General features: G+C 42.7%; 1 protein-coding gene across 4 annotated transcripts in view; it reads left to right on the top strand.

Annotated features, from left to right (window-relative positions):
* Positions 1 to 15656, top strand: part of DVL1 (dishevelled segment polarity protein 1) — a 94881-nt gene that overhangs the window by 35407 nt on the left and 43818 nt on the right. For all 4 annotated transcript variants that reach the window (XM_063354205.1, XM_063354204.1, XM_063354206.1 and 1 more), the window contains exon 3: positions 13663 to 13784. In XM_063354205.1, the coding sequence (XP_063210275.1) occupies positions 13663 to 13784 (122 nt within the window). The remainder of the gene's footprint in view (positions 1 to 13662; positions 13785 to 15656) is intronic.

The following is a 15656-nucleotide window of genomic DNA, read 5'->3' as shown; positions in this document are numbered from 1 at the left end:
AAAACAGCTAAACGTGATATTGTAGGGGATTTTGGTTATGTTATTTTATTTTCAATGTATTGTGGTAGTGCCTGGAAGGTTTAAATGAGGTTTGAATCTCTGAGCTAAACATTGTGCATGCATTCAGTAAAAAGACACAAAAATTTATAGCCTTGGAAAAATAAGCAGGGCAGAGGAATTTGGGCTGCAAGTAATTTGTCCCGTTACAGAGGAAGTCAGCGGTCCTGCTGCTCATCCCAGCGATCCTGCTGCTCATCCCAGTGACTCTGCTGCTCAGCAAATCACATCCCCCTTATTCTTTCTCTTGTCTGTTTTTAATGTGTTAATTTCTCCAATATGCCATGATATTTGTTTGTCACCTAACTATAGTTATTAATTACTGTCTCCTAAACGTTACACAGCCCTTCGGGTTGCTTCCCATTGAATGAACAGCAGGAAACAATGTGGGCTGTTGCTGCAATAGCCAATCGCTTCTCCGCATGTTTCGATCTTTAGACACGTTATGATCTTCTTAACGCGGATGCAGTAAAAGTCTGTTGCTCTCTAGTGTGACTGTCTGCAAAATAGTTATTCCCACCTTCAGATTATGTTTGGGGCACAGATAAACACATGGATAAATTTGGTGTTTGGCCATTTCATGAACATATTTCTCCACCTGTGGATAGGAGGTTTACGGCTGTCAAGGTGGATTAAAGTGGTTGTGCACCTTTAGGCAGCAAAGAGGGCACTAGTATTTTAGATTTTAACACCAAAAAAAGCATTTGGAACAGTCTGCTGTTTTGATATCCTCTTTCAAACTGACCTTACAATCCTGGGTATTGGGAACATAATAGAGGACAAGAAGAACTGTATGTTTTTCCCAAAACTCAAGTTTGACTCGAGTACAGAGTGATGCTTTGTGAACACTTTGGCTTCAACAAGTGATGTGAGTAGGGTTAGAAATCATAGTGCTGTCGTATGAGAACTCCTCTGAAGTAACTAGAGACATTGGACAGCCTTTCAGCATTGGATATATGTTTGCAGTCTTCCTATTTCCAGTAGCATGAAGGTAAGTGAGAAAGTAGTAGTAGTAACATTATGTTTATAAGAGGTTTTTCCATCTGCACAGTTAGGACAACTGAGGCTACTTGGGATCCTCAGCTGGAATGAACTGCCATGTCTCCATCTCTTTCTTCAGGCCTGCGCAGATTTTAGGAGCTGAGGGTTTTGCTCACACGTTTACAACCAATACCCCTAAAATATTTCAGCATCCTGGTCACTGAAATTATACAGGATAAGAACATCTGTCTGAGCCTTGCATACAATCATGCTGGGTAGCTTAAAGTTTCTAAGCCTGGCTTCTTGTAGACAGGATTCCGTGTGCTTTCTCTATAAAATCAAATACAGTACTGATTGCATGCTGTTGCCTGCAGTAGACTGCATGTGCGCGTTCTATTATTGTGTAAGGAAAGCGCAATGTATATTTTGAACATCAGTTTGACTGGGAGATTGTTCTTAAGTAATAGTGCCTTGTGGTTCATCCCATCCAGCCCCTGCTGGATTCTAAGCAGCTGAAAACGTTGCTCATGTGAGGGCAGGGGCTGGCAGATGAATGAGCTCAGCTGTATTGTACAATGTTATCACTTCTTTCTGCTCTATTGATTGCTTTCAATTTTAAGGCACTCAGACTCTGGCAACTGTGTAGTCCCAACAGGTTCTTAGTATTAGGCAAGCAAAGTACACAGCTTTTTAATGCATGAACTTAACTTTAGTCCTCCTACACACTCAAATGTGTACAGAATATTAAGCACTTACTAGATTTTGTATTAAATTGAGGAGTTAAAAATGGGGAGAATGTTCTCCCTTAAGTCTGTTCTCTCTTAAAAGTTAGTTGTTTTGTCACTGGGAAATTCATTCAGAAGGAAAAGCTACTTTTTTTTTCTAGGACCCCCATACCTTGCTTTTGGCCTTTGTGCTCCAACCTTTTGACTCAGCAGCAATAGCTGACTAAGAACCAGTGTGACTTGTGACTTTCAAAGCTGTTCATAGAACTTGGCCAGGTATTTCCACCCAGCAGTGGGTGTGAGGCAGCTAGATACCTTGGTTTGAAAACCAGTGAGTGTTTCAAAGCAAAGTTGTGCTGATATAACTTTGGGCAGCAGGGAAAGAAATGAATGCAATAGGGATCCGTCTACTTGCCTCCACAAAGAAGGGCAGATCCCCACGTGTTGTGGTCCGTGGTGGGCTAAATTGATTGTCAAAAGAAACACTCATTCTCTGGAATAAAATCACTGGCATTAGAGAACAAAATTAATGTTTAAACAAACAAACAGCCGTGATCTTTGAGACCTGATGGCCCACCTAGAGCGCAGTGGGACACAGTGCAATGTTCTTTCTTAATGAGGTTGTTGGCTTATGTCCGTTCTTGCGCAGGAACTGAGCGTATGACAGTGATAACTTCTCCAAGTCCATGGCTGAACGTACGTGCTAACGGCCACTGGTGTGCTGTAAGGTCCTTTCTGTTTTGAGGGGCTGGAGATGGCTGAAGGGCTCAGTGCTGCTGAATGTGCTGCTTTTGGGATATGCTTGAGCTATGAAAGGCGGTGGTGCTGTTTTTGTCTTCAGTCCAAGGATTACTGTGAGCTATAGCAATGGTGTTCTGACAGTATGGGAATAGATTGTACGAAAAGGGATTTCATGTGTAATTAACAAGCTGAAGAGAGCATCCCGAAAGCTTCAGATAAAAAAAGGCTATGAAGATGTCATTTATGTTGCCATAGCTTGAGAGCGGCATCTGTTTTAAAAGCAAAGGAGAAATTAATAGTAGCTCTTATCAGGAGAGCAAATTAATCCTGAGAACCCCTTTCCTCCGTCTCAGTGTGTAACACTTTCACTGTATTTGCTCCTCAGCGTCATTCACTCCCTGTTTCTTCCCCTTTCTTCCAAGCTACTGAACCGATAAATATTAATTCAAACAACAGGCTGATATTCAGATTGCCTTCTGCATCCCTGAACTGGGTCTCCTCTTCCCAACACATTCAGGAGCGTGGAAGTGTTTGTTTTTATCTATGCGATCTAATTAAAGAATGTATCTTTTGCATTGGTGATTCAATACACTGATGATTCATTCTGAACTTGTACAGACTATTTGGGCCCTTCTGTGCAGCAAAATATGACTCAGGTTGTTCCAACAAGGGCCAGCGTTCTTGGAGTTTAAGCAAAAACAAACCCCCAACCCCAAAGTATTCCACATGAATAAGGATGTGGATTATTTCATTCCCCTTTACGTCCCAATTCTTTAACCTCTTCCTCCTTCCCTCTCCCAACCAAAAACCCAAGGGTGTTTTGATCTCAAGTTGAGAGCTGAATTATTTTCCCAGCTTCTTAAATAATATGAAATATGAAAATATATGCCTTTTCTGTTATCCTGCTGAAAATTGGGAGAATATAAATAACAGTAACATCAGAACAAGAATACACACACACGAGTTAAATGCTGTATTTTCATTCTGTGACTATTACTATTTTAATTTCAGAGAAACATTACCATTTCTGAAATGCATTTTAAGAATGAATTCAATTTATTGCGATTCCTATTCCAGTATAGGTTGCTGGCTGCTTTCCAAATGTAGAAGAATGCAGAATCCTTGCTCCAAGGATTTGTACCTTGTTTCAGATCTTCCCACCCATTCCTATTTTTTTATATTACAGTATTGCTTGAAGGCTGCAACCGAGATCAATGTCTCTGCTCCATTCTTTCTCCTTGTGCCGTGCACTGCACGTGTGCACAGTGGGAGACACGGTTGCTGATCCAGATGCCTCAATCTTGTATTTTCTTTGTGTGTCACAACTATTTGCTTTTTCCACATTATGGGTGGGAACTGAGACACAGACGTTTTTTATGTGAGTTTTTTCTTTCCCCTCAAGGTCATGTAGAAAGTCTTCTGCAATTGACAGCAGATATTTCATAGTCTGATAACTTGATCTTAAAATCTTCCTTTTTGCCAGTTTTTTAAGATGAGTGTACAGGCAAATCTAAGTTCAAGGTAGCTTTTTAAGTAATGTAACATTTTATTTTCTTGAACATTTAATGGGCGTCCTGGTGGAGAGCAAGGTGACTGTGAGCCAGCAAAGGTGGCCAGCAGCATCCTGGGCTGCAGCGGGAAGGCATTGCCAGCCGTTTGACAGAGGTGATTCTTCCCCTCTGGCCAGCCCTAGTGAGGGCACATCTCAAGTGCAGGATCCAGTTCTGCTTTTTCTGTAGCTTTTCTGGTACTTGCATCGTCCTCTTTAATGCTAAGACTATGGCAGTTTCTCATCTACCTTTAATAGACAATATAAAGACAAATTTGGCTTTTCCAAGCCAGAACACAATCCCTCCCCGTTTCTTATGTCTTTTCTTTAGGAGAAGATTGAGTTCAATTTGCCTTTTTTCCTTAGGTGAAATAACATTAGTTCGATGATAAATAGTCAAGTAGTTTTTTAGTTTTAATGCCAACCCAGGAACTTAATGCACAAGAATCCATTCCGTCTGAGTCAGCAGCCAAGTCTCTAATAGTGGGAATGGTGCTATCGCAAAGATCTAAAAGCAAAATGTGGGGCTTACATTAATGGTTTTAGAGAATTAGTGCTGTAGAGCCTTTTGTGAGCTCTATGCTAAGGCAGGCTCTTCACAGACTGCTGCTCAGCAGCAAACCGCATAATGCCTTATAAACCCTTATTTCAGCTGAGGCAGAGAGAGCACAGACTCTTGCAGGTAGTACGGATAGATACATCGCTTCAAAAGACTTAGACTTTTTCCTCCCATCCCACCCATCAGCTTGTTTCCAAATTTATATGCCTATCCCACCAGTTTGGATGCGTTTTGTATCTCTTTTCTCAGAGATTGTACAGCGCACCTTTTGTGGATGATGTTGACAAGGGCTTCTGTTCGCTCTGCTGAACAATCAGCTGGAACATCTGCGCCTGACCTGCATTAGGAATTGCAAATTACTTTTTCCACACTAACACCCATAAAATTGCAGTGCTTATCTGCCTCTATTTGCTGCTAATTACTGGAGGAGTTTTATGTAAATCTTACCGTAAGTTAATTGTTCACAGTTTTGAACCCTTTAATATCCTATTCACTGGAACTTAACAGATAATGGCATACATTTCAGGGCTAGCAAAGTTGGTCTTTACCTTTTGGAAAAACCATGTTTTGGGCAGGTCTGTTTCCTTTTCTGGTTTTTAACATGATGGGTCTGAGCTTTCTTTGTCTCCCGTGTTAGAAAATGTGCATCAGCTGGTAGCAGGCAGCTTGGGATTTTTTCACAAAACCAGCTGTGAGAGTTGTCGTCCTCACTGTAAATCACTGCGATGTATAAGTGAGTATTTCCCATCGAGACACACTTAAAATTGGAACATTAAGTGCCCACGATATAGCTCAGCTGTCTCTGCCCCCGCACCTCCTCTCTTGGCTGGTGCAGTGGCTACTTTGAAGTCTACAAGATGACTGGCATCTAGAAATTTGAGATTTTCATCTTTTTTAATAACATTTGAATCCTTCTATTTGTCATAGGTAGGAACTTTGATCTTGGGTGTCATATGCAGGACTGATTTCCATAAGGGAAAACGTTCAAGGGAGGATCTGCAAGTCTTTAGTTGTTACTTACTTTTGCTGCCCTGGGAACTCAATCTACAGCTCGATTAGTATTGAATTAGAATCACTGCTCCTAATTAACTATTTAAACCTCCTCATCATTCCTCCTATGTCCTGCTTGTTTTTCTCCTCAGCGTCTTAGATCTCCTTCTTTTGATTTCAGGGTGGGGTTTTTTTGTTGTTTTTTTTTTGTTTTTTTTTTTTTTTTTAAGGACTACAGAATTTGAGACAGAGGGCTACTACTTGGTAGATTCCTTTTCAGAGGTTGACCTTTAGGTTTTTCAACAATATAGAGACTAGCATTAATTGTATGGCAGAGTTCTTCATCGGGTAGTTATCACTGTAAATGGATTTACACAAACACATCTGCAGAAAATAGCTGATACGTGTGCCTGTTCTGCTAACACATACACACACGTATAAAACGTAGGATCCGATTTTTCTCAGGGGACAATTTGTTTTGAGTTCTTTGGGACTGCTTACCTGAGTGATATTATTCTTGCAGTTTTGGGTCTTTTTCAGGTTCAGGTCTTTATTGGGCAATTTGGAAAAATAGCTGGCACAGAAGAGAATACGTTACCTTCAGGCTTTTTTGCAAAAGCTTGAAATGTTCTTCTCTTCTCTTTGCACGGTGCGGCGACAGCCTCCCAGTGCAAGCTGGGAATGTGGAAAGAATTGGCTTGTGGCTGCTGTCAGACCGGAGCCAGCCGAGCGGCCGCTGCCAGCAGTTCGCACAAAGTCGGTTGGCTGTTATCTGTGTTTTTTAGGAAGGCTTTGCAACATCTGGGAACAATTCCCCGAGAGGCTGCAGGGAATGTGCACTGTTTCCCATTGGCTGGCGGTGATGTCATAGCCTTCTGTCACTCCTCTTTTTTTTCCTTCCCTGTTATCTGGGTGCCAGCAGATAATACTTGTCCTGTTTGTACGTAAGCTTTTTAGACACTTTATTTGCAATTACAATTAAAATTGTTGAGGAGAACCATTTAGTCTTCTACCATAGAAGGCAACGCAGGAGCTTCAGGATGTTAAATGATCTTCAGCAAAGTGCTTTGTTGCCTTTCGGCACGTGACTGAGGCAATGAATGAAAATCCACAGAAGCAGATTCTTGTTGATTTGTTGTGCATAAAGTGAGCTGATTTCAGGACCTATTTCTTCTCTTCACAGATGTTATATACCCTCATTCATCTGCTGATAGACTGAATTAACACCCAGGAGAAAATAGAACTGTGCATGAAATCTGACCCAAAGCGAAGAGGATAATAACACAATATTGTCATGTAGATCATCTTCTATCATGTTCAGAGCTTATAAAGAAGGGAGGTGGGACCACTGAAAACATTCCTAAGCTTTAAGGTACCTCAGCAAGTTATTAGGGAAGGATCTGAGTCCTAGTATAGGAGAATGAGATTCCTCTAAGAAAATTAATGACATTTCCTCTAAACTGGGGCTGGAGTGCTAGGATCTCTATGAGAAAGAGATGGGGAAAGAAGCAAACAGGTTAACACGAAGGATGGAGGACCAAAAAAGAATGATCTGAATGAGGAAGCTTCAAAGCTCTATGATCTTATAGTCTTCTCTTTGCTAAAGTGTAATGTTGGGTGGTTCTGGTCTGATATGCACAAGAATTCTCAAATTAGATTTAATCCAAGTTTGAACGACAGATGCCGTCTGTTTCTAACTGATCAGCACCAGGTGGAGGAAAGGCCTGTGAGGAAATCTTCCTTCCTAAGTCATGTGGCAGAAGGACTTGCTATTGTTTGCAGACACATGAGCACACTCAACCCAGGTCTCTGCGTTGTTCAGGTACCTGTTTTCAGCTGGGCTGAGGAATATGTAAGGTCTCAGATAAAGAGAGAGGCAGGGAATCCTGTGTTTAAAGTGAGCTTGCTGCAAAGCGTCAGTCAGTGAAACTGAAATTTGTTGCCCAGCTAGCCTGCTATACCGTGCCGTAAACAAACACCTGCTGTGCTTAACAGAATCTGGGGCTAACCTGCAAAACCATATTTCATGAAGATACGGTATCTTCTCTAAAATGCTAGAAGGTGGCTGATGATAAAATCGCAGATGGAATTGTCAATTTTATTTTGAAACCCAGTCTGCATCTTTCTGTCTCCGAACACTAAAGAAGGTCACCCTTTACCTGGCAGCCACAGTTTTCTTAAAGTTGTTCCTTTTGGCCTGTTACACCTTCTGATTTCCAGGCTATATCAGCTTGGTCCTGTATTCTCTGAGTGTCTATGGTTGGAGCAAACTCCAAACAAATGTACTGTAGTTTTCAGCAGGAAAAAAGGGGGAATCCTAATCTACCCAGCATAGACAATTCTTGTTACTAAAATAAACATCACGTTCCTGATAGGCTTTTGCAGGCCTTCTAGCAATGTGGAGTCCTGTTGCCTTTGACAGATTTCCTGGTGGAATAAAGGGCCTCATCAGTAAGTCCTTTTGTGCAATTGGTCCTTCGGGAGCAGCCTTCCTGTGGATAATGGGCCATGTCTCTGAAGCTTTGACTTGGGATTTGAGATGTCTGTGACTTTATAGGAAATAATTACTTTCAACTTGTAGATGAATGTGGCTGTTCTGAAGTCGCTGTCAAAATTACAAATGGCTCTTTTGAGGTATTTCTTTAGTTACTGTTATCAGTCCCTCACCTCTCCCTGAGCGGAGAGAAATACCAAGAGCTGCTTCTGCTGCTCTCAGTAACAGTGAGAATTTAAATATTGTAGTTTTCCTGCTGGTAGACTAATAAATATTTAGCCAGATGAGAGTATGAGGGCAGAGCGTACCAATGTTCGCTCTTTCCCCTTCCCAGGCTGGTTCTTGTTGGCTGGTATCTTCAGCCGTGAATGTTGAACAGTGGTTCCGTGAGCGGGCTGAGTGCCTGCATGAGTTTGTGACGATGTCTGCTGGGTGCTGAGCGCTATAAAAGGCAATCCTTGCCGTAATTAAGTGAAAAACATAAGCAAATGTGGTGTAGAGGAGAAAAAGGGAAATGGAGCTACAGAGAGGCGAATGGATTGATCCAATGCCTCACTGAAGACCAGTTGCTATAATGGGGAGGAAAGGAGGCTTTCATGACGCTGTGAGCATTCACTGGCCTAATATCACAGTTTGGCTCAGACTGGGGAGCTTAACTTGCGTTTGAGATCCTGTCCATCTTCCTACTGCTCTTCCATCACTTGAATTTGCTTACAACCTGCAGAATGAACTGGTGTGCTTGGCTTTTGTGCCCGTAATAGGGCTTCAGATGGGAAATCTCATTGCTGAAGCGAGCAGAATGGTCACAGACAGTGCACTGAATTCTTATTTCTGCAAACGAGTTCCAAGATAACCATTTCTTAGCAGGTGCCGGGCAATGCTGGGTGCCCTTCTCTAGCACAGAAGGAAAATTGTACTTTTTGTCAGCGTGAACAGGCTGCGTGGTCTGTTACCGCAGCGTAAAGTAGCAAACTTGCACAGTACGCTGCTGTTTGTGCTGTTGTGAATTGGAAGTGGCTGCGTGGGAATCGCTGGGGACGCCAGAAGAACATAAGAGCCTTTTCCAACATGCCAGGGTTGATAATCCTTTCTCCACTTCCTGGGAAAGATTTAGTAGCGAGTGTGATGGTAGGATCTCAGTTGAAAAAACAAACAGCATTCCGTGTGATGGGATGAACTGAATCGACAGTTGCAATTAGTTCCACGCTTCTTTATTAATTTCCTCCATGTGCACCACACAGAAGACATCCTCGTTTCCCATTGAGCCACCGTTCTTTGGGGTGTAACCCAGCAGCTGTTGTACAGCCCACAGGCACGCTCTCCGACAGCAAGCAGGACCAACATGGTGCAAGTAAAGGGATGGATTAAAATGCTGCTGCCAGGCAAAGCTGCAGGGAAAGCTTGACAGGTGAAATAGAATTATCAGGGCTGGCTTCTGGCCGGGAAGCCGGGGTTAATACCAGTTTTCTTGTGGAAGCACGGTGAGAAGTCTATAATGTGGCAGTCCAATAGTGCATTATCTTCTTCCCTCGAAGTGATATAATATTGGAGCATTTTATTCCTACCGTGCCTCGTCAAACAAAAGGACGCAATTACAGCTGATAGGATACTTAATGATTTACAGGGTGTCACTTGTTGTTGGAAGAAATGAGGAATTCCTAACCAGCACGGCAAAGCGAGGAGCAGCGATTCTGTGTGCCCACACATGTAGCCAAGGCAGTGACATGTGAATTCTGTCAACAAGCGTACGCCCCCACAGAATCCTTCCTTTTCTGCAGTCGCTGTCAAACCCTCATCGAATTGAAGGCATTTTGCGAGGTGCCTGCAAAGAGGCAGGGCTGCAAACTCGCTACGAAGCTCCATCTGAGTCCAGTATTCCATTGTGTTCGGTGTTCCGCTGCCTTTCTCATCCTTTTGATGTTTGGGAAAAACCAGCTTGACAGTGCAGTCTTAATAGTCTTGCTGCATGTGCCATCTTCTACTGCAGATTTTCTTTTCTAGCACAACAGTTTTTTCTGTTGCTGTTTTCTGGTGTTTTTATTAATTTGGTCTGCAGCCTTCTATTTATATTCTAGTGCTCTCGAAGACAGAGATCTGTAACTCAAGAATGAAAGCTTTGATGAAGGGCGAGTGCTCCATTTGTAACCAGACATAGATCCGGCCAGCCTGTGTCTTGTTTTAACAACGTAATTGCTTCAAGTTCTCTTGCGTAAATCTCTGAAGGCAGGTCCTCTTGCAGGAGCTCCCAGGTCCTGGTTATCATAAGACTGAGATCATGTTAGGCAACCTAGTTGAACTGTTACACTCTTTGGGTTTTTTATTTATTTATTATTATTCCTCAGGGGCAAAATTCACCCCAAAGGATGTGTCTGAATTACAGCAAGTGTACTTTGTGTGGAAATGCCTGAGCCAGGCTACGGGCAGAGCCGCATGGATCTCGACTTGGGAAGGTAAACGTGAGAAGTTCTGCGCTGGCCGCTGCGTTATCGTGGCTGTTGTGCCTATGATTTACTACTTGAAATCTGAAAGACCTTTATCAAGGATTAACAAGCCACTTGGGAACAGGAGATATTGCTACTATCTTCTCTTGAGTTCGAATACATCTTGAGTTTGCTATATCTGGCAGTGAGCTGATTCAAGTTTTAAGTGGTGTATTTCCTGAATGTAGCTGAAAGATTAGTCTGAGTAATTTCTGCAGCCCTCTTCCCTTTATAATGGTAATGGCATAGTCTGAGGCTGTTTGTGACTCTAATCCTGCTGAAGGTCAATGGGAAGCGGGTACCTGGTGCTTTATCCTTCAGGAAATCGCAGGCCAGGGGCGATATTCACAAAGGAGTTGTGTTGCTGCCATGGATTTTGCTTCTGCTCAGCAGCACCCCCAAACTGACCTGCAGCCTCAGTCAGTGCGGTGGGCTTGGCTTCTGCATTGCCAAGGCTTCTTCCTCCAGGAGCAGGGAAGCACTAAAGAACAAATATCCTGAAATATGGAAAGGATTTGTGGTGTTGGCCCATCTCTCTTTTCGCATCAAACTCATCTTTGAGACAGGTGTTGCCATCAGCAAAAAGGCTTAAAGAAGGAACGTGTTTTCCTGCTTGCAAATAACTGGGGCCAGGTGCTTTTTTACATAGCTTGATGCAATTTGGAATGTAAAGGGTGAGGGGATGTATGGATCTTCCCTACACCTTGTTTCTCTTTTTTTTTTTTTTTTTTTTTATTCTTTTCCTCTCTTTTTTATCCCTTGGTTTGATTTTGCTACTGAAAGCACTTGCACAGAGATTCCTCGGGGGATGAGCCAGGCTCAGAGACTTTCTTGCATCTCCATAATGCCAACATGCTTTCTAAACATCTCCCATTAACTTCCCCACCTGAAAGAAAGAAACCTTAATTATCAAGTTATTAGGAAAGCTCATGTTATTTTTCCCTTCAGTGTTTCCTCTGTTGCTCTTGCTTTGGTGATAAGAGACTTTGAATAATGCAGCTGACTCCGCGTGGTGCTGGAGAGCTGTTGTCTTCAGGCAGTTCCTTTTTGACAGCGTGTGTGTGTGTTTGCTTTCTCCTTTTCGTGGAATATGCTCTTAGGAATAACCATACGGCATCCTGAACACCAGTCCCCTCCTCTTCTGTTCCCTCTCCTTCTCCAGCCCCTTCTTTATCAGCTAGCATATATCTGATGATTGTGTTAAAATTAGTCCTTGATAAATTAACCGATTGTAGTTGGAATCTCTTACATAGGGCTAATTCTTCCACAGCGAAAAATAGAGGGAAGCTGAGACCTTCTTGCCTCTTAGTGAAAAGTAATAATCCTTGGGGATGGGGTTGTTCAGCCTGGAGAAGAGAAGGCTCCAGGGAGACCTTAGAGCCCCTTCCAGTCCCTAAAGGGGGCCAACAGGAAAGATGGGGAGGGACTCTGGATCAGGGAGGGGAGCCATAGGACAAGGGGTAACGGTTTCAAACTGAAGGAGGGTAGATTTAGATTGGATATTAGGAAGAAATTCTTTGCTGTGAGGGCGGTGAGCCCCTGGAACAGGTTTCCCAGAGAAGCTGTGGGTGCCCCATCCCTGGAGGGGTTCAAGGCCAGGTTGGACGGGGCTTGGAGCAACCTGGGCTGGTAGGAGGTGTGCCTGCCCAGGGCAGGGGGTTGGAATTAAATGATCTGTAAGGTCCCTTCCAACCCGAACCATTCTATGATTCTATATTCTTATTTGAGCATTTATTTAATTAAAGACTTTATATTGTTTAAAGAGAGTCAGCAAAGTGATTAGGTGTCTCAGGGGATTGGTAATAGGATATAAACCTTTTCACCTCTAGGTCACTAGGTCAAGTCTAACTGCTGTTGGTAGTGGCCAGCAAGTGGTGTATGCGCTCAGGGGGCTCTTGAACCATATGAATCATTTTTAGCTTCCTTTCTGGTTGAGTGGGGTTTTTTCCCCATTCTCGCGAAAATGTGCCTATAAATGATTGAGGATGTTGGTAGGAAATAGAAATAATACACTCTGGCATTAGTTGCTATATGCAGAATTTATACCCTGCCTTGTAACGGGACTGGAATCTATAATAATTCCCAAGTGCACCAGGCTGTATATAGATGCCTGGTGTTTGTAACAAGAAGATTGATTGTTGCAGCAGATCTTCAATTAACTATTTCCATGGGAGTGCTGGGTGCTCTGCAGCCTTGCCTTCTCCCCTGCTTGCCAGGCTGCCAGGCACCTTCACCTTCCGCAAACGTAAAGGTCAGTGTCAGAGGGGTTTTGGAGGCGATGGTGACAACAGTGTAGTTCTATAAAAGTTTTCAGGTCATTATGCATTATAGAAGAGTGCACGCTGCATATCCTGGTTCTCATGGCACGATTGGGAAATGGCTTTTCCTATCTGCAGCTCTGCCTTAAGGGAACATTAAGAGACAAAATGGGCACAAGAGACAAAAGTGTGATGAGCATCAGGAATTCGGCCCTCCTCCTAAAGTTTATGGCTGTTGAGATTTAGTGGATTTTGGTTTTAATTAGGACTTTTAACAGAGGCGGTGGCAACTCTTAGATCTGGCGATTGGTCCAGACAGACTGTGAATTTTCGTGGGTTTGGAGGGTCTTTGTGTAAGAAATTATCCCATAGTTGGAGGTGTCATACTATCAGGTTTCAGCTTTTGCTTTTTATTTTTGTCACAGCAAAACCAGACTGAGAGTGCAGTCTTGCAGCCTGCGTGCGTTTTGCAGGGAATGCTGATAACTCACCTGCTTTAGCCAACTCGGAGGATGCTGTAATGCCAAGTCACAAGGAAAAGTACACTCCCTGCCTCGTGTGCTTGTTTCTTCTGAGATGAGACAAATTTCGTGGTGCTTGCGGGAATTTTGTGCATAATCTAGTTGATGATGTTTTCATGTTGAGATGGAATGTAACCTGATTTTATGGGAGTTTGGCAGGAATCCATGCTGCTAGACTCTAAGCACTTCCTTTCCTCTAGTTTCCCTTAGAACTCACAGGATATTTAGCAAAGCAGGGACTGAACACCTTATGTCAGAGTGGAGAAACCTGTACAAGTGTTTGTAATTCTCTTCTTTCTGTTGACAGCTGGTCCTGGCTGAAAGCTCCCACTCTGACACAGGCTCCCAGTGCACCGAGAGCCACACGGACCTTCCGCCACCCATTGAGAGAACAGGCGGCATTGGAGACTCCCGGCCTCCCTCATTCCAGTAAGAGCAAGTTGTCTTTGTGGATTTATTTATTTTCTTAGAAAAAATGCAATTCCTTTCTGCTTCTTCCCCACATTTCTCCCTACTGCTGCAAACCAGCTATTTATTGTTATTGTTAGAAAAATAATACGCTTATTAGAACTGAGGAATTAGAAGGGGGACGGGAAGCAAAAAAAAACCCCTGTCATTGTTAAAATGAAATATATATCCTATGTATCTCATTTTGAAACCCACTGTGGAAGAGTTAAGTAGAGAGGTAGCCCAAAATGCTTTTCATAGTGTGCGGATGACAACCTTTTATTACTGTGTTATGTATAATTACGTAGTATGCAGGGCCAGCAGGACACTGCTATCAAGAGCAAAAATTTCCATAAGGAATAATGCCTGCTCCATGTGCATACAGAGACCAACAGCTTGAGCTGCAGATAGTCAGACTGGGAGTCATCTGATTTAATGGTAGCCTTGTTATTTCCTGTTCCGTGTGCAGAGCCAGTGTATATCCTCAGAATGGCTTCATTTTGAGGGAGGCCCTCTGAATTTCCACAAAGAGGATTTAAAGCAGGACCTGGTTCTAGCTGTGATCTTAGTATATGTTTAGAGAAGGAAACATGGTCTTGATTTGCCTGCTGTCATGTGTTTGCATTGCTTTCAGGGATATCTGTTGCCTGGAAGAGCCATTAGTGTCGTGCATGAGTCTTTTAGAAATAAATGCCTTCTAGAGAGGACAAGAAATCTTGGGAAATACTAACCCTGCCTGACGCTGTGTGTCTTGCAAGGGATTTACTGCCCTCGTGTGTTCATGAATTGCTTGATGTTGGCTGGGAGAGGCCTGTATGAGTGCAGTCACGTGGCCGGCAAATATAACTGGTTCTTTGTCTTCCTGACGTATACCTACGTGTAATAGCCGCAAGATCAAACTTTATTTAAAAAAATAATTGCATTGCAAGTTAGGCACAAGTCTGTGTTTGTGGAACTGCTTGCAGCTAATAATTGTATGTACTTGGATGAAATTGAAGCAGTGCTGGGCTGATGCACCTGCTGACTTCCATAGCATTCTAAAAATCTTGTCTGACGTGATGGTGTGTTGATGTTACAAAGCAAATGGGGGAATGCTCAAAGTGTCCTCAAAATGAAGTAAGTTACACAGGTCATGCTGAGTCAGGAGTAGCAACACGGGAGGTGGTGCTTTCTGGCTTCTGTTCTCATTCCTAGATAAACCACCTTCCTCCTTTCTCTCTCCCCCACCCCTTTTTTCTTTTTTCTTTTAAACTGCAGTAGAGAATCTGGCTTGTGGGGACATCTTCTGGACTAAAACTTGTTCTCCCTTCATGCCTTTTTTGTCTCTTCTCTTCACAATTGAGTGTCTTAACATTTTGCAGTGGTTTTTGCTGGTGTGTTTTATTTTTTCAATCCAGAAGAGATGACCTAAGTTTATTTCCATAACACAGGGGGCAGAGTGTCTCACTCAGGTATTCTGCATGAAGCCCTGAATTCTGTTTCGCTATTAGAATTTCATTTTAGAACACACCCATTCTAGGTTTAAAGCTTCCAAGTGATAAAGAATCCACCGTATTTTGAAATTATTTGTTTCTCTTGGATAAACTAAATAAGTTGAGCTGCTCAAGTCTTTCATTGTAAAGTATGGATTTTAGAACTTGAATCGTGGCTGTAGTTCTCTTCTGATTACTTACAATTCTCCAGCAATATTTGAAAATTTATGTTTCTTGGGATTTCGGTGTGGTGATTCTGCAATAGTGTGTTTAGTGCCATTTCTGCATACTGTCTCCTTACATAGTGTTTCCCTTGAAGAGATCAGTAGTGCAACCCTGTAACTTTCACAACTGTAAGTTCAGGATTGCTACATACTCACAT

The sequence above is a fragment of the Chroicocephalus ridibundus genome, chromosome 16 (assembly GCF_963924245.1).
Source record: "Chroicocephalus ridibundus chromosome 16, bChrRid1.1, whole genome shotgun sequence".
Classification (NCBI taxonomy): Eukaryota; Metazoa; Chordata; class Aves; order Charadriiformes; family Laridae; genus Chroicocephalus; species Chroicocephalus ridibundus.
This window is presented reverse-complemented; position numbering and strand designations above follow the sequence as displayed.